At 37.0% G+C, this 23,949-nt stretch overlaps 1 protein-coding gene and 1 pseudogene across 1 annotated transcript; one reads left to right on the forward strand and one right to left on the reverse strand.

Annotated features, from left to right (window-relative positions):
• Positions 1-3,058: 3,058 nt before the first annotated feature.
• Positions 3,059-23,113, reverse strand: LOC124091423 (aldo-keto reductase family 1 member C1). The gene is made up of 9 exons (XM_046442441.2): positions 22,843-23,113; positions 18,011-18,178; positions 17,100-17,216; positions 16,212-16,289; positions 15,673-15,795; positions 13,541-13,650; positions 12,864-13,029; positions 4,487-4,569; positions 3,059-3,320 (listed from the first exon to the last, which is right to left on the reverse strand). Exons 1-9 carry the CDS (start codon positions 22,924-22,926, stop codon positions 3,278-3,280), a joined length of 972 nt encoding a protein of 323 aa, XP_046298397.1. The 5' UTR covers positions 22,927-23,113; the 3' UTR covers positions 3,059-3,277.
• On the forward strand, positions 5,046-11,142 carry LOC124091422 (zinc finger protein 131-like; annotated as a pseudogene).
• Positions 23,114-23,949: the final 836 nt, after the last annotated feature.

Here is a 23,949-nt window from a genome sequence, read left to right on the forward strand (position 1 = left end):
ATAGTATGCTGATTTTTAAGTCCTTTGGGTATAAACCAAAGAGTGAGATAGATGGGTCATATGGTGGTTCCATTCCCAGTTTTCTGTGGAGTCTCTATACTGCTTTCCATAGTGATTGCACCAATTTGCTGTCCCACCAGCAAAGTATGAGTGTACCTTTTTCACCACATCCTCGCCAACATTTATTGTTGCCTGTATTCTTGATAATTGCCATTCTGACAGGAATGAGATAAAATCTTAGAGTACTTTTGATTTGCATTCACTTTTCTCTAATTGATAGAGATGTTGAATACTTTTTCATATATTTGTTGACCAATTGTATTTTTTCTTCTGAAGTGTCTGTTCATTCCTTAGCCCATTTATTGATTGGGTTAAGAAAATGTGGTATATATACTCAATGGAATATTATTTAAATATTTTAATAATATTTAAAGAAGAGTGAAATTATGGCATTTGCCAGTAAATGATTAGAGCTGGAGAATATCATACTAAGTGAAATAATCCAATCCCACAAAACAAAAGGCTGGATGTTTTCTCTAATATACGGATTCTAATTCATAATAAAGCCGGGGGCACTAGGGAAAAATAGTGTTACCTTAGAATAGGTAGGGGGAGTGATGGGAAGGGAGGTTAGGGGATGTGAGGATAGGAAAGTTAGTAGAATGAAACAGACATCATGTGACTACATGACCGATATGATTCTGCAACATGTATACTCAGAAAAATAAGAAGTTATATTCCATCTATGTATGATATATCAAGGTGCATAAATGCATTCTACTGTCATCTATAACTCATTAAAACAAATGTAAAAATTTAGAAAACAAAATAATAGAGTAAATGAAAGTTGGCAAACTCCTCTCACTCTCTTACGATTCTCCTATAACAGACCTACTGCTGGGTGAGGCCTATGCTGTTTACCTATTGATCTTTCCTTGTACCAACTATCTGGGAGAAACATGTCTCTAATGAGAACTAATCATTTCATGGCTATTTATATTGACCAATTCACTTAAACCTAAGTCTTCAACCAAAAGACTCATACACATTTGGTTGAAATAAAACTTAAGCTATCACAAGATTTTAAGTTTCCCAAGCAATTCAAAGTCTAGGCAACACTGGAAAAAAATGAAACATAAATAAATAAATCATTGCTCTTTCATTATGACTTCAGTGACTGAGATGGTGGTCTCTCCAACATCTCTTTCACCCAGGTTATTTGTGAGTCAGTCATATTAATTCCATTGCCATTAACATATGGTCACTGTTTCAAAGGGACTGTGACCCAGTCCTAGTCAATGCCACATGAGATGGATCCTGCTAGGGGCTTCTCTGCAAGTATCCCTCTGGTGTAAGAAGGCAATTTTAATAAGAGCTGGCTCCTTTTCCTAAATTGGATATTGTGCTGCTGTGCTGGGTGCTCTGCTCCCAGCCTAATGATGTCAACACACAGAAGAGGGAAGGGCCAGGAGTAGATTGGAGAACTTCTAGACTCATGTGAACCATATCCATAGCTTATTCTTCCTCTGGCCTTTTTGTTGTGGGAGTAAACCTGTCTAAGAGATATGGTATGTTTGCTGCACTATGAGAAACAAGTCACCTCTCTGATCTGCTGAGGTGTGTTGTCTAATTTCAGCAACTGTTTTTGAGGTTACACTGCATGCCAAGGCAAGGTGTCTTAGAGATGATAAGCACAGCCTCGCTAACTGGTATCTTCCAAAGTTTGTGACCAGATAAGATGCAGTGACTTGTAGTAGAGTTAATTTGCTTTGAGGAAAGAAGTTGATAGGCCTGTTGACACTACCTAAAGACCAAGACCATTCTGTGTGACACAGCTTTGGCAATGGCAGGCAGGCAGGCAAAACCACACTGAAATTTTCTTCCATTGTGAATCTCCTTTTCCTTCATTGCATGCTTTCTTTGGTGCTTTAGACAACTGACTGTTTACAAACGTGTATACTGTTAATTCCCCAGAATCTAATGGTTTCTTGATGTTTCCATGGGAGAAACTGGAAGTTTACTAGTCCAACATTTTCTCACATCACTCTATGTTCTAAATTTTCAAGTGATTTATGAGATTCCTTTCTATGAATGCCTCCAATTTGACATAAGTTTTTTCAAGTATGTTGTAATTAAGGTTGTTTCAACTTTTCTTCTGATGCTAATCACAAATCCAGCTATGGTATTTGATAAAGTACACAAAACGTTTTTTTTTTTTATCTGTAGAGTATTATCATCAAAAGAACATTTGGTAAAAGGAAAACAACAGAGTAGAGGAAAGGAATCAATAGAAAGGCGTGAGTTGGGAAAAGGCATAGGAAAGTACCTGGGGGATAAAATCTACCTTATTATGCTATTTCCAGGTATGTATATACCACAGTATATGAATAAAATCAAATCACTTAATATATACATGTTCATGTACATCACACTAAGTAAATTACAATAATAGTAGGAAGACCAGGAGAGTAGAGCAAGCAGATCATGGGGAGGAGGAGGACAAGAAGGGAAGTTATTGAGGTATGAGATTGATCAAATGTTAGGTGTATGTGTGAATTTGGCATCATGAATCTCACTACTATGAATAATTATAATGTGCCAGAAATAAAGAATTTTTATCATAGTCCTCAAGCAGAGAAGTGTTCAACTCTGCTCACTTCAGCCTTGGCACATCTGACAATCACACTTTTTACAAGATGGTTTTCCTCTCACCTCCTTGACAACCATCTGAAAAGTGAACCTTATTCCCTAGTTTTCAGGAGCTCTGGTCCTCAATCTGCAGGAAATGAGCCATTGACCTGATGCTTATCCTGGCCTTTTGTGCTTCATCTTGAAGACCATGAAACATTATCTAAATGTATTCTCTTTTCTGATTATCCCCTGGGCTAGAGAAACACTGAAAAATAAATACCAATTGCTATTCTTTAGATCCTGAGAACTCCTATATTCCCCTACCTCAGAAACATCACCAAACCCCTGCTTACCGGCTGGTAGCCAAATTAGGTTTTGTTCATAATCACTCAAAAAGAAAGTAATCATAAACATAATAGAGTGAATATAGAATCTTGAGATAAACAACTTTATTTTTTTCAAAAATTGATGAAATTTTAGTGTCTTCCTTACTGGACTGGTAAAGGTTGTTTCAGCAGAATGTGAGTTGCTAAGATACACAGGTTAACAACACAAGTGATGTGTCCAATCAGTAGCACCTGAGCTGTCTCCTGCATCACAATCCACATGGGGAATACCAGTAGAAGTCATGACAAAGCTGTCCACGTTAATATTCATCAGCAAATGGATAATTTGGATGATCAGCTCCACTAAAATGAGAAAGAAAAATGTGTAACAGACTCAGTGACACCTTTTCTACAGGGGTAAAGAAGTGACATCTACAAACTCCATTATATTTCCTGAGTGGTTGTGAAATCCGCCTTTCCTACTTTCCTGAATATAGCTTTATCAGAAAGGTAACTAAATTATTCAAATTGTATTCCCTTTTCTAGAACAGCACACAAAAAACTCACTGAAACAAGAATTCACTCATATTCATCTCCCTTAGCTGTATCAAAGAAAGATATCTTTCCTTATTTCTTCTCAGTGAAAACAGAAAAAGATTGCACCGTGGATACATATTTGTAGAGGAGGACACATCCAGTTATGCCATCTTTAGTATAAAAACAGGTTTAGATATTGACCGATACAAAAAGTATTTTAGCGTAGAGTATTTGGATAGCAATTTAACTTCCATTTCAATAATTTATTAACTATTTTCTCACTGCTGATCACACATGACATGGTGCTACACTCAGATATGGAAAGGATGTTGTTTATAAGGTAGATGTGCCTCTAGAGCTCACCATATAATATTTACATCTCTATACTTCAGAAACAATACAACAGAAAATCATTACTTCCTGAAGTATTTAATAGGGAGCAAGAATTGCCAATTGCTTGCTACTCTCTCTTGGTATTACGTTCCTCCTTTTCCTTTATTTAATTTATATTAAAATATATTAGAAATGATAACAATATACCTTCCAGTTTTTAAGGACATATCATCATTGATTATCTAATCCCTTCTCACATGTCATCACATTAATTTCTATTATAAATTAACATTCCCTCAAGCTGAAGGGACAAATATTCCTTGTTTACCCTCACTTATAACATATGTGCACTGTCAGACTCTATAACCATAAAGCATCAAGAAAGAGTAAAAATTTTTTCATGACTATAATTCTCTTCAGATGTATTCTCCGCACACTCTTCCCTTGCTTTTGAATCTCTCTTCTCAAAAACGACTTTATCCTCTGCATTGAGATATCTCCATTTTCAAACTCAAAACCAAATGTTCTCCCTATGGCCTCCACAGGTGCCATTTGTCAGCCACGTCAGTGTCTGAGGTCTGATCAAAACTCCATTGAATAAGAGGGAAAGACTTGAAACTAAAACAAACAATGGCCACATGTCAACCACCATTACTTACAACTCAGCAGCAAGGTATCGATAATTTCTGTTCAAGCCATCTAGGTCTTTCATGTCTTCTGCAGTCAACTCGAAATCAAAAACCTACCACACAAGCAGAAAGTATTTAGCGTAGGTGGACGGTGCATTGCCAATCCTGGAAATACAATGAAATCAGATAACTGCAGAAACATTTAAAATATCTGAGAAGTTTCCAAAACTTATTAAAGACATGAAGCAAAACACTCAAATGGTCAATAAGTATCAGATGAAAATTAAAAAGAAATAACTTCTAATGCATAATGTAGTGAAATTCTACCAACTACAGACAAAGAGAGATCATTAAACAGAAGCTGTAGCAAATAAAGCTAATGTTATACCAAGATTACAGTGTCATGTACTTAAAAGACCCAGAAAAAGCTAGAGGCAACATTTTGAGATATGTAAGACAATTCAATAATTCCAAGGATACTCTTTGATATTTTTCTTTTTGGGGGGAGAGGGGAAGGTACCAGGGTGTGAACTCAAGGGTACTGGACTAATGAGCCACATCCCCACCCCTATTTTGTATTTTATTTAAAGATAGGATCTCACTCAATTGGTTAGCACCTTGATTTTGCTGAGGCTTCTTTGAACTCTCCATCTTCTTGCCTCAGCCTCCTGAGCTGCTGGGATCCTAGGCATGTGCCACTGCGCCCAGCTACAGGTCAGTTTCTATATCGCACCACTGGAAACTTCAAACTTCAATACTGATTTTTGTTCAACAATTTTTAAGTCATAAATTCTTAAAGTACTAATTATATCCTGTTAATTAGGTTAATAAAGTCAAAGGAGGTGGTGGAAAGAGAATCACCTTGTCTAAATCTGAGACATTTTAATCATGAAAACAGTTTTCATAAATTGCTAACATGCCTAAACAAATGGATACTTAAATCATAAGTAATTTCCTCAAAAACGGCAAGAGTAAAATGTTTATAATTTAACAATTGATGAGTGAGGTAAATAGAACTAACAGAATTCTTTGAACTTTTCTGTACATTTGGAAATTCTCAAAATGAAAAGGGATTATCAGAATTATCACTACTGTATGAATAAATCTAACAGAATATATACAAAGGCCTTCATGGAGAAGTTTACTGAAGAGGTTTCAAGTTGGCTGAATGTAAAGTCAAATTTCCCGGCTGCTCAGTGGCATAAAACCAGACAAGTAGTTTCTCAACAAGGTGGGTGAACAAATGATATAAGGGGGTGACTTTTCTGGAAATTCATTTTGGACACTCAAAACATATTGGGTACTCATTAAGTTAGACTAATCAAATCAGGAAGAAATGCCCAGCACCACAGCTACTGCCACAGCTGGAGTTACCAGCCAGATTGGTCTCTCCATGAGCACAGAGGATAAAGGAATTAATGAATCCACATTTTAAACTAAAAGATGTGCTACACAATATACTCGTATGGGAAGGAAACCACATCTCTCAAGTTGGTGTGTGGAGGGTGAAAGATGAAATCATTTTGCAGCAGTACTGCAGGGAGCTGGCAGCTGAGGGACCTGATTCCTGGCAAATCCAAGTCTGGCCTAAATACAGGCCTAGCAAACCCACATGCACAACATAAAGTAAGCCTAAGTAACCAGGAGAAAATCTATTGTGGAGAGAGCTTTACACAGGGGACAACTGGTTGTGAAAACCCTCCTAGCCCGCCCCTCCCACTGAGATCTTGCTAGCTTCCAGGACCAGCTGGGAGAGACTCACTTGGCTAGGAATTGGAAAGGGTGGGAGATGGAGAGATTGAGTTTGGAGACTAAACCCAAGACCAGGAACCATGCAGTCCCCAGATGATATAGTGGATTAAAATTTGACCCTTCCACAACATGAGTGGAGCCCAAGGGGAGATCACTGGAGTACAGTCTTTCAGCATGGACCAGCAATTGCTAGGCTCTACAGGAAGGCTGATTTGAAATCTCCAGGCCAATTCCATGCAGTGAAGAGTCTGGAGCCTAAGCATAAGTCCTGCCTCTAAGAGTTCTGCCTCTGGGACTACCTGTTTCACCCTAGAAATTCCACCATGAGGGTGGAGCAAATATCATTGTCCAAACAAGCCCACCTAACTGCTGAGAAAGGAAGCTGAGAATATTTTGAACTCCAACAGAAACAATTCTTTAATTTTTGAGATCTTTTTTCTTCTTTTTCCTTTTTTCATTTCATGCTCAAATGTGACCTTAATGTTTCGTGGACATTTGTATATATTCATATTTGATATTGTTCCTAATTTATAGCATTTTTAGAACCAGTTATTTTTCAAGAATCAGTTGTTTGAGGACTAGGATGTTTGATTAATATATTTTAGTTTTGTATTATTTTATTTTTATTTTTCATTATTAATTTTTAAAATTTTTTAAATAAAAAACTTTTATTTTTCTCTCTCACTTCTCTGTTTCCCTTGACTATCATTCCTCCTTTTCCTCCTCTAATGGCCAATCTCTATTGTTCTCTCTTTTGCACTTCCTTTAATTTTTTATTCTATCTTCCCTCCTTTTTCCTCATAATCATTACATCCTACATCACCTCTGTTCTCTTACTTTCCACCATTTGAAATTGTAAACACTGTAGCAAACTGTTTTTATTGTATGCAATAATTGTGCATATTATTTGTCTCTACATTGACAACATTGTAGAAGTCAAAACAAGAAATATTTGGATTAATGCTGTATAACATTTGATTGCTTGTTGTTATTCTTTCTCTCCACCTAAATGGTTAAGTACTGAAAACCTCCAGGGACGCTATAAGTCTATAGAATAGAAACTCTACTATCTCAGATCCATACTGTTAGATGTGTAGACACACAAACAACATGAAATGGTAAGGTAAGAAATTGCCCCAAACAAACAAAGATACTCCAGTAACAAAATTCATCAACACCAGAAATCTTAAGGAAGGAGTTTAAGTCCTTCCCTAAAGCAACCCGAAGGCCATGGAGGCTGAAGAGATGATGGAATTCCTTCAGGAGTTTCCTGAACATCATAAAATGATTCTGGACAGATTGAATGAACAACGAGAGCAGGATCGATTTACCGATATCACACTAATAGTCAATGGACATCATTTTAAGGCCCATAAGGCTTTTTTGGCTGCTTGCAGTAAGTTCTTCTACAAATTCTTTCAGGAGTTTACTCAGGAACCTTTGGTGAAGATAGAAGGTGTTAGTAAAATGGCCTTTCATCATTTAATTGAGTTCACATACACAGCAAAACTAATGATACAAGGAGAAGAAGAAGCCAATGATGTATGGAAAGCAGCAGAATTTCTACAAATGCTAGAAGCTATTAAAGCCCTTGAAGTCAGAAACAAAGAAAATTCAGCTCCATTAGAGGAAAATACCACAGGAAAAAATGAGGCAAAAAAAAGAAAGATTGCAGAAACTTCAAATGTTATCACTGAGTCATTGCCATCTGCAGAATCAGAGCCTGTTGAAATTGAGGTGGAGATTGCTGAAGGCACAATTGAAGTGGAAGATGAAGGCATGGAAACATTAGAGGAAGTGGCTTCTGCCAAGCAGTCCATAAAGTACATACAGAGCACAGGTTCCTCTGATGATTCTGCTTTAGCATTGTTGGCAGATATTACCAGCAAGTACCGACAAGGTGATAGAAAGGGGCAGATTAAAGAAGAAGATGGCTGTGCATCTGACCCCATAAGCAAACAGGAACACATGAAATCACACTCCACTGAGAGTTTCAAGCATGAAATATGCAATAAAAGGTACCTTCAGGAGAGTGCGTGGAAACAGCACCTAAATTGTTACCACCTTGAAGAAGGTGGAATGAGTAAGAAGCAAAGAACTGGGAAAAAATTCATATATGTCAGTACTGTGAGAAACAGTTTGACCACTTTGGACATTTTAAAGAGCATCTTTGAAAACATGCAGGTGAAAAACCTTTTGAGTGTCCAAATTGTCATGAACGATTTGCTAGAAATAGTACTCTCAAATGTCATCTCACTTTATTCCAAACTGGAGTGGGGGCAAAAAAGGGAAGGAAGAAGCTGTATGAATGCCAGGTGTGTAACAGTGTGTTTAACAGCTGGGACCAGTTCAAAGATCACTTGGTAATACACACTGGAGATAAACCCAACCATTGTACTTTATGTGACTTGTGGTTTATGCAAGGAAATGAATTAAGGAGGCACCTCAGTGATACTCATAATATTTCAGAGCGTCTAGTAACTGAAGAAGTCCTTTCAGTAGAAACACGTGTGCAAACTGAACCAGTGACATCAATGACTATTATAGAACAAGTTGGGAAGGTGCATGTTTTACCATTACTTCAGGTCCAGGTGGATTCAGCACAAGTGACTGTGGAACAAGTCCATCCAGATGTGCTTCAGGACAGCCAAGTGCATGATTCACACATGAGTGAGCTTCCAGAGCAGGTCCAAGTCAGTTATCTAGAAGTGGGTCGAATTCAGACTGAAGAAGGTACTGAAGTACACGTAGAGGAGCTGCATGTTGAACGGGTAAATCAGATGCCAGTGGAAGTACAAACTGAGCTTCTAGAAGCAGACTTGGATCATGTGACCCCTGAAATCATGAGCCAAGAGGAGAGAGAGCCTAACCAAGCAGATGCTGCTGAGGCTGCCAGGGAAGATCACAGAGGTGCTGAGGGTTTAAAGACCAAACCAGCAGTGGATTCCCAAGTTGAAAAGGCAGAGAATGATGACAGAACAGCTATGCCAGTTTTAGATTGAAATAACGAATATATTTTTTAATTTACACGTTGGGTTTTTGAACTGATTATGGGCAGTGTGACTGTCCTTAAACTGAAAGACAAGTGGACCAAAGTTAAAAACGATTTCCTGTTGTGCTGAACTGTTTCTATCGAAACAAACTGATGCCCCTCACCCCAGTTAATGCCACAGAGGAGGATCTTTCTCATAAATGAAGGGGAGCTTTGAGAAGTATATCTCTGAAAACGTAAATGGATTATATTCTTATTATATAGTTGGGTACGAAAGTATCTATTTTCATTGTAGTAAGGGTTCTTTATCACCGTTTTCTCTTCCCCGGGTCATGTCCTTCCTCAAATTTTTTCCATATTGTAAAATCAAATGTAAAATCATTAGAATACAAGTTTATGTATTCTAATGCATGTTAGAAAATTGAATATGTAGGAAACAAGGCTGCATGAAGAAAGTGCGTTGTTACTGTGCAGTTAAAATTTTGGCTGGCTTTATTTAGTTTGAACAACATTCTTGTCTACCCCAATAGTCACAGGTGCCATCTCTGCAACAGAAACAGTGGTGGTGGCAAAATTTCCAGAATGTTAAAAAAACAAACAAGAAAAACACCCATGTGCCTTTTTAAAACCAACTAGACTTTTCAATAAAACATCTCTGCTTCTTTCAAAGTTTGTGTTGTAAGGACCAATGTAGACAGTGCTATAGTACTTCATATTTTTGCTTATGATGACAACTACCAATTCTTTTTCATTTAAGTTAGATTGAGAAATTTCATTTAATGGCAGCCGAAGAGCCATTTTCAATTGGGAGAGTTCATTTACATCTGTGGTAAACTTTATTTTGATGAAAAGTTACACTACTATTTTACCACAAGATGAAAAAAAAAAGATGAGCATCATTTAAAAATTAATGTATTTAAAATAAAGTACAGAGAAAAACATGTATATAATATATCAGGCTTTGTTTTTTGAATGGAATCTTTTTCCCCAATCCTTAATGTAAAGATCTTGTGCTATAACTTTTAAAGCCATACAAATAAGAGTGCTAAACTGTGGACTTAAAATTAGGTGTGTAAATATGTTTAATCAGTATTACTTAGAAAATAAAATATAACAACTACATAAAATAAACCAATATGCTTCTTTCTTTACCTGTTAAATATTGGGAGATATTTACATTTTTAAGGTAAACTTTAAAATTATGTGTTCAAAAAAAAGAAGGAGTTTAAAATTTGTATAGTTAAACTGATATAACAGGTAAAGTATGATATAAACAGTGAAATCAGAGAAAAAAATACAAGAAATGAAAGATCACTTCAATAAAGAGAAAAATATTCTGAAAAAAAAGATCAAGCAGAAATCCTTGAAGTGAAGGAATGAATAAACCAAATTGAAAATTCATCAGGGAACATCACCAACAGACTAGACCACTTAGAAAATAGTTTCAGGCAATGAAAACTAAATATGTAATCTTAAAAATAAATTTAATCATGGAGAAAAGATGTTAAGAGACCATGGACAGAATTTCCAAGAAATATGAGATAACCTAAAAATTCCAAATTTAAGATTCACTTGTATAGATAAAGGCTCAGAGATACAAAACAATGGAATGCATAAGCTTTTTAATGAAATAATATGAGAAAATTTCCCAAACCTAAAGAATGAAAATGGAAATCCTATACAGGAGCCTTGCAAGACCACAAATATACAAAATTACAACAGACCCACACAAAGGCACATTATTATGAATATGCCTGACATACAGAATAAAAATTTTAAAGGCTTCCTGAGAAAAATGACAGGTCATGTTTAGAGAAACATAAATCTGGATCTCAGTTGATTTCCCAACCTAGACCCTGACAGCTAGGCGGTCATAGAATATAGATATCAAGCTCTGAGAGAAAATGCATACCAGCTAAGAGTACTATACCCAGGAACATTAAGCTGCAGATTTGACAGTGAAATAAAAATCTGCCATTAGAATACTGCTGCAATATGTTAAAAGACTAGCTAAATATTGGAAACTCATATCATAATCATGGATTAGAATCTTTAATGTTTTAAAGTGCTTTTCTCTCCAAATTTAGTCAGGGTTTCAATGCAATATCAAGCAAACAGCAACAATCCAGGAAGAGATTGATAAAGTGCTTCTAAATTCTTTATAATAGGTTAATCTACAATAGCCAAGATATTTATAAATGAGTGAAGAGGTATGAAATGTTTTGTGATATAGGACAGAAAGACTGATTTTCCATGATAATGAAGATTATGAAAAAGAGCAAATAAGACAACTGATGACAGAAAAGTAGCCAGAAAGGTAATTCCTGTTACTGCGAAATTTAGCTAGTCATTTTAAAATTATGTGTGCATTTGGATTTTCAGTTAAAATAACATCTTAAAAAAACCTGCAGTTAAAATAAATATGGAGTTGAAGACCGTAGAACTTTTGTAAAGTAATGTACTAAAGGACTGCACAGTTCCAAATGTAAGAAAAATATGCCACTCATTAACCACAAAGTAAAGACGTTAAAACAACAAGAGAACCAACATTATTCATGAAAATATACCAAAAGGAAAAAGAAACCATAAAGAGAATTTGGAGAATATATTTCAACAGACATATCTGTATCTGAAAAACAATATTCAGAATACATAAATGTGGTTAATTGTTTGCAAAAATGCTCCCCCAATAATTCACATCTCCCAGTATCCAATCTCCTATGTGAATCTTCAGCTTCTTTCACTAAGAGACCCTGTCTACTTCCCTACCCATTGAGTCTCGAATGGTCTATAATTTGCATTGGCCATTACAACCTGGCAGAAGCAGTGATGTGCCCATTGTGAGTCTACATAGGCATCAGAAGGCTGGCTCTGCAAGGATCCATTCACTGCCTGGGGACACTGTATGTGATGAGATACAGCCTGCATCATCAACTGGCAGATGTAAAATTCTATGGAGGGGAGCTGAGACACCCCAGACAACAGAGCAAGCTGGACTGAAGCAGAGGGAGCACATGTTCTGCGGATGCATATGAGAATCTATTACAAAATTGTGAAAATCTAGTGTAACTGGAAGACATTCACTGAGTTCAGGTTGAGCCAAGGCTAATAGTCAAACCATAGAATTATGAAATAAACAAGTGTTCTTTGCACTAACCTCAATATTATGGGTGGTTTGTTTTGCATCTACTCTAAGTAATGGTTCAGAAAAGTTCTCCAACTTGAGAATAAAAAGATGAACAACCCATCTAAATGAGTAATACATAAACTGACAGGTGACAAGTGAAAAAACTCAAATTGAATAAATATATGAATATTAAAATAGATTGAGTATTTGGGAAGTGTAAAAAATAATAATTTCAGGAATAAAAGTCTCCCAATCCAAACTCTATTTTTGGAAAATTAAAAAATATACAAAGATGTCACTTGTAAGAGTTACACAAAACATGGCTACCGATGCTGAAAACCAAATCTCTGTGTTTTATCCAACCTAATTCTATCCAGTTGCACTGTCTGTAGAGTAAAAGAACACACTCTGAAAGCACCTTAAACCTTACATGCAGAGGACATGCTGCGGATATTGACTGGTTCCAATAAGACCCTTGCAAGTTTCAAAGAAGCACACATGTGAAGAACCCACATTCCCACAGCCCTCCTCTATACCTGAATGTTCTCTTTGATTTCATTCTCCTTAAAACTCTGGGCCAGAACCACCACCCCTCGTTGCAGCTGGTAGCGGAGGGCAATCAGGGCTGGGGATCGCTTGTGCTTTTTTGCCAAGGCACCAAGAATAGGATCATCCAAGAGAACTGGAGAGCTCTGGTCAACCCTAAAAGAAAAGAAAGAAGTGCTTAAGTCCTGAGGCCAAGTAGTTAGGAAGATATCAGTTATTTCTGGGTGGTGTTTTTTGTTTGTTTGTTTGTTTTTGGTATGTGTTTGTGTATGTAGGGGGGAGGGCGGTGTCTAAGGGCAATTACTACAGGTTGAATCAAAAATTATTTTGCCAGAGATGCAAATGCTTACTCCTTTTTATTTGTGACACAGGGTCTTACTAAGTTTCTGAGGCTGGCCTCAAGTTTACAATCTTTCTGCCTCAGCTTCCCCAGACACTGCAATGACAGGCAAGCACCATTACACCAACAAACAAAACACACTGTGGTCTATTTTAACCACTCTAAATAGGCATCCTCAAATGCAGACCCTAGACCTGCAGCATCAGTGATTTATGGGACCTTCACAGAAGTGCAAATTCTCTCCTGTCCCTGAGCCACTTGAGAGTGATCTTCCAAAATGTGAATCTTATAGGACATTTGAGGTAAGCTCCCTGATGTTCTCATTACCATGGTTTCTCTCGTTGAGTTCCAAGAGCACTATAAGCAACCAAAACAATGTTTTTTGATTTGCAGAAGTCCAGCAATTTCCTCTGGTTGTGATAAATATGACATTCTACCTGCGGTGAACAAGACAGAAAGTATCTCATTCTACAAAATGTTAATGTTAATAGGAAAACAAAATGCCAAAGAAAAAAAGCTGAATTTTTTTTAAAACTGAAACTTGGATTTTAAATTTTGCCATTAACCAAGATTGACCAATGACTCATGAGAATAAGATTGAAAGACATTTGATAGATATTCTGAAGATAACATTTGGGTAAAATTGTTCATCAAAACCTGTAAAGTCCTAGTCCATACCTCAAGGAGCTTAGAATAATTCTCCCTAGTCACATATGTAAGAACAAGTTCCAATTAGAACCAGTCAAGGTGGGACACAGACTTGAAAATCTCCCCTCTGCGGAGAAGAACATGAACAATGGAAACTTGGAAATCTGAAGCCACACTACTGTCAGCCAACAGTCTAGAGGTAAAGTTGGCAGAACTACAAAACTCCCAAGAGACTCCCTAGAAAACTGGAAGCCAGGGTGGGCATGCCGTCCCCCTCCTTTCTGAGAGGTTTCACTCTCTCCCTTAACAGTTTCATCTTTTTCCATTTTCTTATTCTTTGTAGTAAATTCATGCCTGTAAGTCTGAGCCACATGTCTGTAATTTTTATAGTGTGATGCAAAAATCAGTAACTGAGGACCACTATACCTGCCCCTTGATTTATAAAAAGAATTCAAGTCTAACTCCTGACTCCAAATGAGAATGTAAAAACAAGTTCACAGATACAATAAGACAGTTTGGAAAAAAGATCCTGATTCACGCATTATATGGAAAAGCACTGGTTGACTGACCAATCTGCCTGAAAAGAGCTTAAGAAACATGACAAAGAGCAACATGTGAACCAGAGTGGCATCCTGGAAAGGGGAAGAAGTATACAAGATATTTCAGAAAAGCAATGGGAAACTTGAACACAGACTGGATTTAGATGGTATGAGAGACTTACAAATAACTGTAGGTATAGTAATGAAGTGTGCTGTGTGAGATATGATCTTCATTCCTAGGAAATGTTCCCTGAGTTCTCTAAGAGTTAGTAGTTCTAGTCTACAATAGACTTTCAAGAAATTTAGCAAAATATTACTCAGGTGTATGCAGATATATCCACAAAAATCTACATCTCACAGTGTTCCTCAAACTCAACAATTTTAGATACAAGGTAGAATATATGAATGTCCTATATCATGCTCTCAATTTCTGTATGTTTGAAAAATTTCATGATAAAAAAATTAAGATAAATTAATACAAAATTATTTTCAATTATTAGCAATTATATTTGAAATTTATAGTGCACTATCAACATTTACAAAAGTTATGGTCTCTGTTTTCCAACCACAGACAAATAACCATGCCCAGAATAGATGTAATTAAACAGTTGATTAGATATCATAAAGCATGGAAGAAAGAAAGATAAAAGGGCTTAGGCTCAGGGCCAACAGTATATTCTGGTGAAATTTCCTGAATGTGAATTTGATCCACCATCAGAATCACCATAAACAAGTAATTCCTCTCAGGCCTGCTATGTTCATGAGCTCTCCTGTTTTTCCTAATTGATGCTTCTGGGTCCATAAAACTGAAATAAGCCATAAAAAGGATTCAGGCACCCGACCTCCACACGAAACCTGATCATTGATCTGTTTTCACTCTTTCTTGCTCAATGCCCATTCCTGTGCACTGGACCTCTTTCCTACACATAATTGCTGCCACTACACCTTCACCCATCCGGTCTCTGGTCATCCTCCATTGCTCAAGGTCAAGCTCACCATGTCCCTGAAGTCAGATGAACAACAAATCTCCTACTAGATCACCTGCATGTCACCCAATTCCTACAAAAACTGGGCACCAAGTTCGTCCCCTCATTTCCACTAAGGATTCACCCAGCACAGGTACAATTGAGAACCCTCCACATCCTCCAACACAGTCTTAGACTCTTCTGTTCTACAAAGACAAATGAACTGCGGGACAGAAGAAATGGACACTTGGAGGTGGTGCAGAAACATGGAAAAAAATGAGATGGCAGTGAGGATCAGGGCTCTCACCTGGTTGCAGACAGGCTTATACTTGAGGCCTGGTTTATTCAGGATCATCTCCAGCTGCCTGCGGTTAAAGTTGGACACCCCGATGGACTTGGCCAATCCTGCATCCTTGCACTTCTCCATGGCCTTGGGAGGAAGGGGTTGGGAAGAGGCATATGTACAATAGACTATGTCAGTATAAAGTCCACACAGAACTGTTAATAGGAGCACTGTCAGGTAATGACAACAAAGCTGATGAACTGACTATTAACAAGAGAAAGATGGTAAAGATAATTGGGCACAGTACTGAGACCAGAAAAAGAATCCCTGTGTCCTTGGGAAATCAGACATCACTGCATGTGCAGGCAGGTGGTGCATTTCTCACTGTCACCATTTTTCTCTGCTGTTTCCCTCTACTATATTCGAGGAATTCATTCCTCCCCACCACCCTAAGAAAAATCCTTTCTAAAATATAATGATTGCTTGTCCCACAATTTCAGGAGAAAGCATGACCTGACTGTCACCCTGTGGGCCTCTATGTGATCACTCTCTCAGGCACTCACCTCCCACACAGCACAGAGATCCACGTGGTCATATATTGTTTTTCCATTTTCATCTTTTGGAAAAAGCTCTTCCCCTGGCTGGAAAAGAAGGGATCATCACAGCAATCTTGCCAAATTCATATGTCCATGTATAGCAATGATGCTAGGTGTATTTATGGAATGGAACATTCAAACTCATGAAATAAGTGGAGTATCACTCTATATTCATCTGTTTACAAAGTGTTTGCATGTGGATGTAAGGAATACCATTAGGTGCTTATCCTCCTGTATTCACTTACATCAAATTATCTATATGCTTTTATATATATGTATAATTTTAAAAGATTTTTGCAGTTCTCCTCATAGAGTCTCCTACTTGGCTTATGTTACTTTTCCTGTCCCTATACATTGCCCTGTGTCAATTCCTCTCTTTCACTGGGAGGGTACAGGTTTGCATTCAATTAATCACAGCAATAGTGAATTTCAGTGATGACACAGGTTAAACAATATTCCTTATCTACCTGGACACATGTGTGTCCATGAATATATATGTGTACCTAAGATTGTCATTCAAGTTTCTATCCAAGATTGATTTGATGCTGGAAGATGAAGAGATCCTATCAAATATTAATCACTATGAAGCTTGAACTGCCCCAAAGTCACATTTACCACCAATGGAAAAGGATAAAACAAAACCAAGCAAACCTCTAGTAATTCAGATATAATGGATGAATAAACAGACATGTTTCTGAAGATTACTTCTAATCACAAATCTAAATGGTTTCGACTTTCTATATTCATATAAATTAGGTTTGTAGAATTTTATAGAAACTTAATTCAACCATCCTTGGTAATGATGGTCCTCGGAATGGCTGGAATTGAATCGGTTTGATGATGCAAATTGCTTACCTTCATTGAAAATGGGTAATGAATCAAATACAGGTCAACATAGTCAAAATGAAGTTTTTTCAGTGATCTTTCCAAAGAAGATTGCACCAGCTCTGGTCGATGAAAAGTGCACCATAGCTGCAATGGTTAAAGAGAGGAAATTGGACTGGATTCTTACATGATTCATATTTGGGAAATTTTTTAGCTTCATATTGAGACATTCATTTGTCTGTTGATTGGCAACTGTTGATCACAGAGAAGATATTCTCTTCAGGTCTTTGGTTTCCATTAATCTTGCCTATTCATGTGAATGGGATTTTATTTTTGGTTATTATTAGCCAATCAATCAAATTATGGAAGTAAATACTCAAAAGATATTATTTTTATCAAATACTAACATTACTGAATCTCTGAATATGTTTCATAGAGATTGTAAACCTATTATTAGTCCATTTCATCCATTTATTTCACAAGATTTTTTTAAATTAAAGAACTGAAGGGAAACACCTTTTGAACATTTTAATATATGCTAAACAAAAATCAAGACATTTTAGCTACATCTTCTTTACTCCCCATACACTTTCCTACAAAATGATCTTTGATAAAAACAAATGTTAAAGTTGATATTCAGAATCATAAGAAATTTTAGAAGTCATCATGGAGAAAACAAAACCATAATCTGGTCATAATTTTATCTGATTCCACAACTAATACTAAATCATTCTGCTGATTCCAGAATCAGAAAAGTATAGAAATTTAAAAGTCGTAATTTGTAGACTGTGAGTAGCAATTCATAACCATTCTCTATTTTAAAACTGGATATTATATGTGAATGAAGATTGTACCAATATTCACATTCCACCAATAACTCATCAGCTAATTTTCATTTCTTCATATGTGTTTCAATAATTTTTACACTGTATACACAATACCTTGGAAGTATAGAATATGTCTTGTCTCTTCACAGTGCCATCTGCAATCTTGCTTCTAACGGCCTGTCCTACCTCCTCTTCTACTTGGTATACATAAGCACAATCAATATGGCGGAAACCAGCTTCTATAGCTATTTTGGTGGCCTCTGTTGTCTTACTATTAGGAACCTAGAGGAACAATCAAAAGTATTTGAGAGTCATATTATGAGAGGTAACTCCTAGTGAGCAAAGAGGACAGGTCACTAGACTGGAAGGAATTTTATATCCCAATGTTTTCTTCAGACTACCTAATTATGTGATAAGGTACTAGTCCCTTGAACTTTGAATGCCCATTTTTCCTTATATAATACTTAAGGAAATAGCCAAAGTACCAAACTGAATATAATGGACCAAAACAATGATCTCCTGAAACTCAACTTTTGCCCATGTCTTGTGTTAGTTCTGTATTTGGGGTAATGTCCCTGAATCACTTTGGGTATTTCCTAGTTAATACAAGAATCTGGCATCCCACAAGCCCCTTCAGACACAGAAATCCTAGTACACTCGCATCAGAGGACCCTAGGAGTGACTCAAATTCCTTGAGTTTCTGGGAGAACTCACAGGATCCAGCATACAGGTATAGATATGTTATCATTTATTTGATAAATCACTATGTAAAATTAATACAGGGAAAGAATTCACGAGATTGATTATAGAAAAAAATATTATGCAAGCTTCTATGAATCATCTCCAAATAAAGATACACAGATTATATTACATTCCCAAATAATGTGAATTTTGAAACCACTTGGAAAATATTTCCTACAAGAAAAGATGTTGTGATAATTTTCTAAGATTTTCATATACTTGTTGACTGTTTGTTCCTCTTATTTGAGAAGTGTCTGCTTTATTCCTTTGCCCATTAATTTATTGGGTTTTACTTACTTTCTTTCCTTGGCATTAAGCTATTTTATTTCTTTGTTGTATATTGTTGAAATTAATGCCTTATCTACACTGTGGGTGTAAGTTTATCTCCAATTCTGTAGAATCAAGTGATTTTTTTTCTGTTTAAATTGACACTCTATGCTAGGACACAACACAATTTCACTCTCCCAAAGAAAGATACATATGTGTGTGTATATGTGTGTGTATACATACACATATATATGATTTATACATATACATATATATGGTTCTAAAGAAAAGGGTAAAACAGTATTTCCCTGAATGTCTCTTTCTGTTCCCAAAATCCTAGCCAAATAATGAAATAATGAGAGCAAGCCTGGACTTCTTCTCCCAGATATTTATTATCTGTAAGAAACTTGTCTTTTTCTTCCACACATTGGATATGAGGGCAAGGTAACGCTACCTGTGGAAACATGCTTTTTTTCTTGTATGCCAGGACAGTTGCTCCTTGGCATGTTGGTGATACAAGCAAATTAAGGAAGTGAATGTTGATGATGTCACTGCTTCTGCAGCCTAACTCTCTTGATTCTACAAAACTGGAGATAACCTTTGCCATCCACAGTGTAGAAAAGGCGTTAATATCCAGACTATACTAAGAAATCCAAAAGCTTACACCAAGAAAAGAAAGTAAGTAAAACACAATAAATTAATGAGCAAAGGAATTAAATCGACACCTCTCAAACAGGAGGAACAAACAGTCAACAAGTATATGAAAAAACATTCAACATCTCTAGAAATTAAAGAAATTCAAATTAAAACTACACTGAGATTTCAACTGACTCCATTCAGAAAGGCAACTATCAAGAATATACTTTAAATGGGAAAACTGTGAATTATATTTCAATAAAGCTGATTTAAAAGCCTAAAAAAAAAAGAATACAGTAACAGGGCGGGGGCTGTAGCTCAGTGGTAGAGTGCTTGCTTCTCACATGTTGGGCATTGGGTTGGATCCTCAGCACCACATAAAGATAAATAAATAAAGATATTGTGTCCATCTACAACTAAAAAATATTTTTAAAAAAGAATACAGTAACAGCTGGGGCAGTGACTTACAACTATAAACCCAGAGTCAGGAGGCTGAGACAGGAGGATGGCAAGTTCAAAGCCAGCCTCAGTAATGGAAAGGCACTAAGCAACTCGGGGAAACCCTGTCTGTAAATAAAATACCAAAAAATATAGGGGCGGGAATTGGGCTCAGTAGGTTGAGTACTCATGAGTTCAATTTCTGGTACCAAAAAAGAAAAAGAATACAATGACAATAAATGTTGGTGAGGGGAGATGTAAAGAAGATGGTACACTGTACAATGCTGGTGATTGCAAATTGATACATTCTGGAGCGCAGTATGGAAATTTTCCAAAACGATAGGAATGGAACCACAATTCGACTGGGTTATCCCATTTCTCTATATGTATCCAAAGGAGTTAAAATCAGTGTGAAGTACCCTCATCAATGTTTAATGCAGTGGAATTCACAATAGCTAAGCTAGGTGCACTTCAACAAATAAATGATTAATGAAATGTGAAAGATATACACAATGGAATATAACTCAGCCATTAAGCAAAACAATTTTATGACATCTGCTAGTTCAATGAGTGAATCTGGAAACTATCATGACAAGTGAAATAAGGCAGTCCCACAAAAACCAAAGGTGGAATCATCTCTCTGATATGTGCATGCTAACACACAGCAAGTGGGGAGGGAAGGGAAGAACAGAAGTTTGGAGTTTTAGACAAAGTAGTATGACAGAAGGAGGTGGGAATGGGAATAGGAAATACAGTGGAATAAATCTGACATAACTCTCACATGTTCAGGCTGGGGATATAGCTCATTTGGTAGTGTGCTTGCTTCACATGCACAAGGCCCTGGGCTCGATCACCAGCACCACACTTACACACACACACACAAAACTTTCGTATGTTCCTAAATGAATATACCACAGAGAATGTCCACATCATGTACATTTAAAAGACTGGGATTCTAATTAAAATAAGACAACACCATGTTTTTATTAATATCTTAAAATCCACTCTACTGTCATGTATAACTAAAAAGAACAAAGAAAAAATTTACTTAAAAACCTTCTGTTTGTGGTAACTGGGATAGAAGTGAAGGTACTGTGAAGAAGATAAGTGTCACTCATCTAACCAGGGTTCACAGGACAAAATGTCATGAGGAGGAGGAAGCCATGCTAGGCAAAGCAGTGTGAGGGAGTCAGGTGCTGTGGTTCAGCCAGTCACTACTGGACCCTCCCCATAAAGACTCCTCAATAAGCACTAGTGCCTTGTACGCAGTCTCCAGGTATTTTCTCTGGTCTTTTGGCAACCTATGCCACTGCCCTGGAACAACAGACCATGAACATGACTGCAGAATATATAAATAAGCACCACTGTTTAGATTACTTAGGGACAGCAGGAATCCTTGTGTGTTATACAAAAGTGAAAAAATCAAAGTTTCCAGAGGCCACCAGGGGGCAGATTGATAATAGGCTATTGAAAAAACAGCAATGTGCTGTGTCACCTCTGGTCCACAACTGTATCTCTGTATGACAGAACTAAACACTGGCCTGAAAAAAATATATACTCTAAGGATATAAACTGACAGTGAAGAAATTATACTCATCTTATAAGGGATAATTCACATAAGCATCAGCCCTTAAAGCTCACTCTTTGTGGAAGATAAAATAAGAGTGAAATGGGGGCTGGGGATGTGGCTCAAGCGATAGCACGCTCGCCTGGCATGCGTGTGGCCCGGGTTCGATCCTCAGCACCACATACAAACAGAGATGTTGTATCCGCTGAAAACTAAAAAATAAGTATTAAAAATTCTCTCTCTCTGTCTGTATCACTCTCTCTTTAAAAAAAAATAAGAGTGAAATGGAAAAAATTGCATCATCTACAAAATTTGGATGATGTTTTGAAATTTCATTTGTTCAAGAGTAAAAAGGCAAATCAAACATTCTGTTTTCTATTTGACAATTTTCAGAAGCTTTCTTTTTCCATGAAATCAAACTGAATGCAATACTCAGCTCTACCACCTACTGCTAATACTAGCCATTATTTCTCAGGTGTAAGGGCACGTGAACAACAGCTGAAGTCCTAGTGGTCTCCTTCATGCCACTTTACCCTACAATGTAACCAGGTCCTTTCACGTGTCTTACAATTGCTCTCTAGATTTTTCCTTAAGAAAGAAGAAGAAAAAAATGCTATATTCAAAGTTCAGGGAACTAATTCCTTTTCACACAATTAAATGTCCAGAGTACAAAATTAGTTCCAGTCTAGTGAACTTTGCTCGCTCTACTTTAGATTATAATTTGTCAATAAACACACATGAACAATGACCCCAAAATGACAAATACACTTCCTAAGTTCCTGTTCGACTTCTCAGGATGTTATATTATACATTCAGCTAAAATTCCTGCAGTTGAGAGCACATGGAAACTCTACTCAGCCAAGGTCCAATATTTTCTGTGAGATACTGAAAACTTCCTCATAGTGAAAAGGAAGTATTTCCTATCATTTATTCTTATGCTTCTCACCCGTACTTTTAGCAACACAAAAAGTTCCCAAAGTATACAAATGAAGAGAAAAATTAACACCAGTGCAAGCCAATTGCTGACATTCATCATTTTACCAAGTTGGTAAATAGACTAAAATGTGGAGGAGCAGTACCCAGAATACTCAATAGGTGACCACACCATCAGACAATGATGCAGAGCAATGTCTGACCATTTTGTCTCCTGTTCATGGTGTAGCTCTAGCCTGGAGAAACAGTAGCACATGAGCCCCCCACAGTCACACAGGAAGCAAGTAACTTAACCACTCCGATTGGATTCCATTCATCATATGTCTAGTTTGTTTGAACCCTCAAACCAACCCCCTACTGTTACCTCTTGAGGTTTATAGGTGCCAAAGCCCAGTCCAGGAATGAAGTGACCATCACTGAGCTGCACAAACTGATGTTTGGAATTCATTGCTGTCACTCCTCAGCCTAAGCAGGTTCTGCTTCTCCTTCTGCCTTTAGAAGTTAGTAGATGGAATTGACAGTCCCAGCTGCTTGTCTAATGATTAACCAAAACTGTTGCTGTGGGTCACTCAGCTATCTCAGTCCCAGAGGGTGTGGGGCACGTGGAGTCAAAACACAGACACCAGGAGCTGGTGAGAGCAGGCAGGTGGCAGACCTCAGCAAGCTCATTTAATGTGGAAGTGGTTACAGTTGATGGAGGGCACAGTTCTCCAATCATTAATAAGCAAACAGGTTATATAACATCTAGAAGCCAATCATCTTAATGTAACCCCACTATGAGGAAGTTCTAAATATTGTTACGCAGCAGAAGGCAGACAGGAAAGATCATTGTCCTGATGAAAAGGAGCCTTATGAGTTGGGGGAATCATGCCCTGAGGCCCTTGTCTTTCAGTTCTGTGGCAATTCTGACCTCAGTCACTGAGAATGTGGTTTCTCAGAAGGCTTGTAGCTGCTGGCTGCAAACCCAGAATTACTCCCACACAAATCTACTTGCTGTCTCATATTTAGCCAAACTTATTCAGGGAGAGTGAGGTTAAAGTAACATTCTACATGTGAGAGGAGGACTGGAACCAATTCACATTTTTCATACGGAATAAAATTTCAAGCAGATTACTACATAGTCATAAAAATGTGTTCGTTTTAATAAATTTTCCCCTTACAATATTATCATGAGTTATTATAAGAGATTGAATCCTTATTGTCCATTTGTTAAGCTGGAAACCTCACATCGCTGGGTTGTTTTTTTTTTTAAATTATTGTTGTTGTTTTTGCATGTTCTTTGGTTTTTGTACTGGGGTATTTTGTTGTTCTTTGTTGGTTTTGGGGTTTTTTTTGTAATGATAAAGCCTCTTTTTGTCATACAAAATTAGAATGATGGATGAATCATACACAAACACAAATGAATTTTTAAAAATGATTATGGACCATTTTTTGAATCTCAGAAAAATAAATGTTTGAAATAAAAAAGTTA

The sequence above is a fragment of the Marmota monax genome, unplaced genomic scaffold (genome assembly GCF_021218885.2).
Source record: "Marmota monax isolate L192 unplaced genomic scaffold, Marmota_monax_Labrador192_F-V1.1 WCK01_AAM20220418_F8-fsc01594, whole genome shotgun sequence".
NCBI lineage: Eukaryota > Metazoa > Chordata > Mammalia > Rodentia > Sciuridae > Marmota > Marmota monax.

Bases quoted from the DNA above. Each gene is read 5' to 3' on its own strand.
- LOC124091423 (XM_046442441.2), bottom strand. From the start codon at position 22,926: ATGAATTCCAAACATCAGTTTGTGCAGCTCAGTGATGGTCACTTCATT. The intron at 15,796-16,211 runs GTGAGTGCCTGA...CTTCCTCCCAAG, and splicing joins ATCTCTGTGCTGTGTGGGAG to GCCATGGAGAAGTGCAAGGA. The intron at 4,570-12,863 runs GTATAGAGGAGG...CTTGTGTGGTAG, and splicing joins AAATCAAAGAGAACATTCAG to GTTTTTGATTTCGAGTTGAC.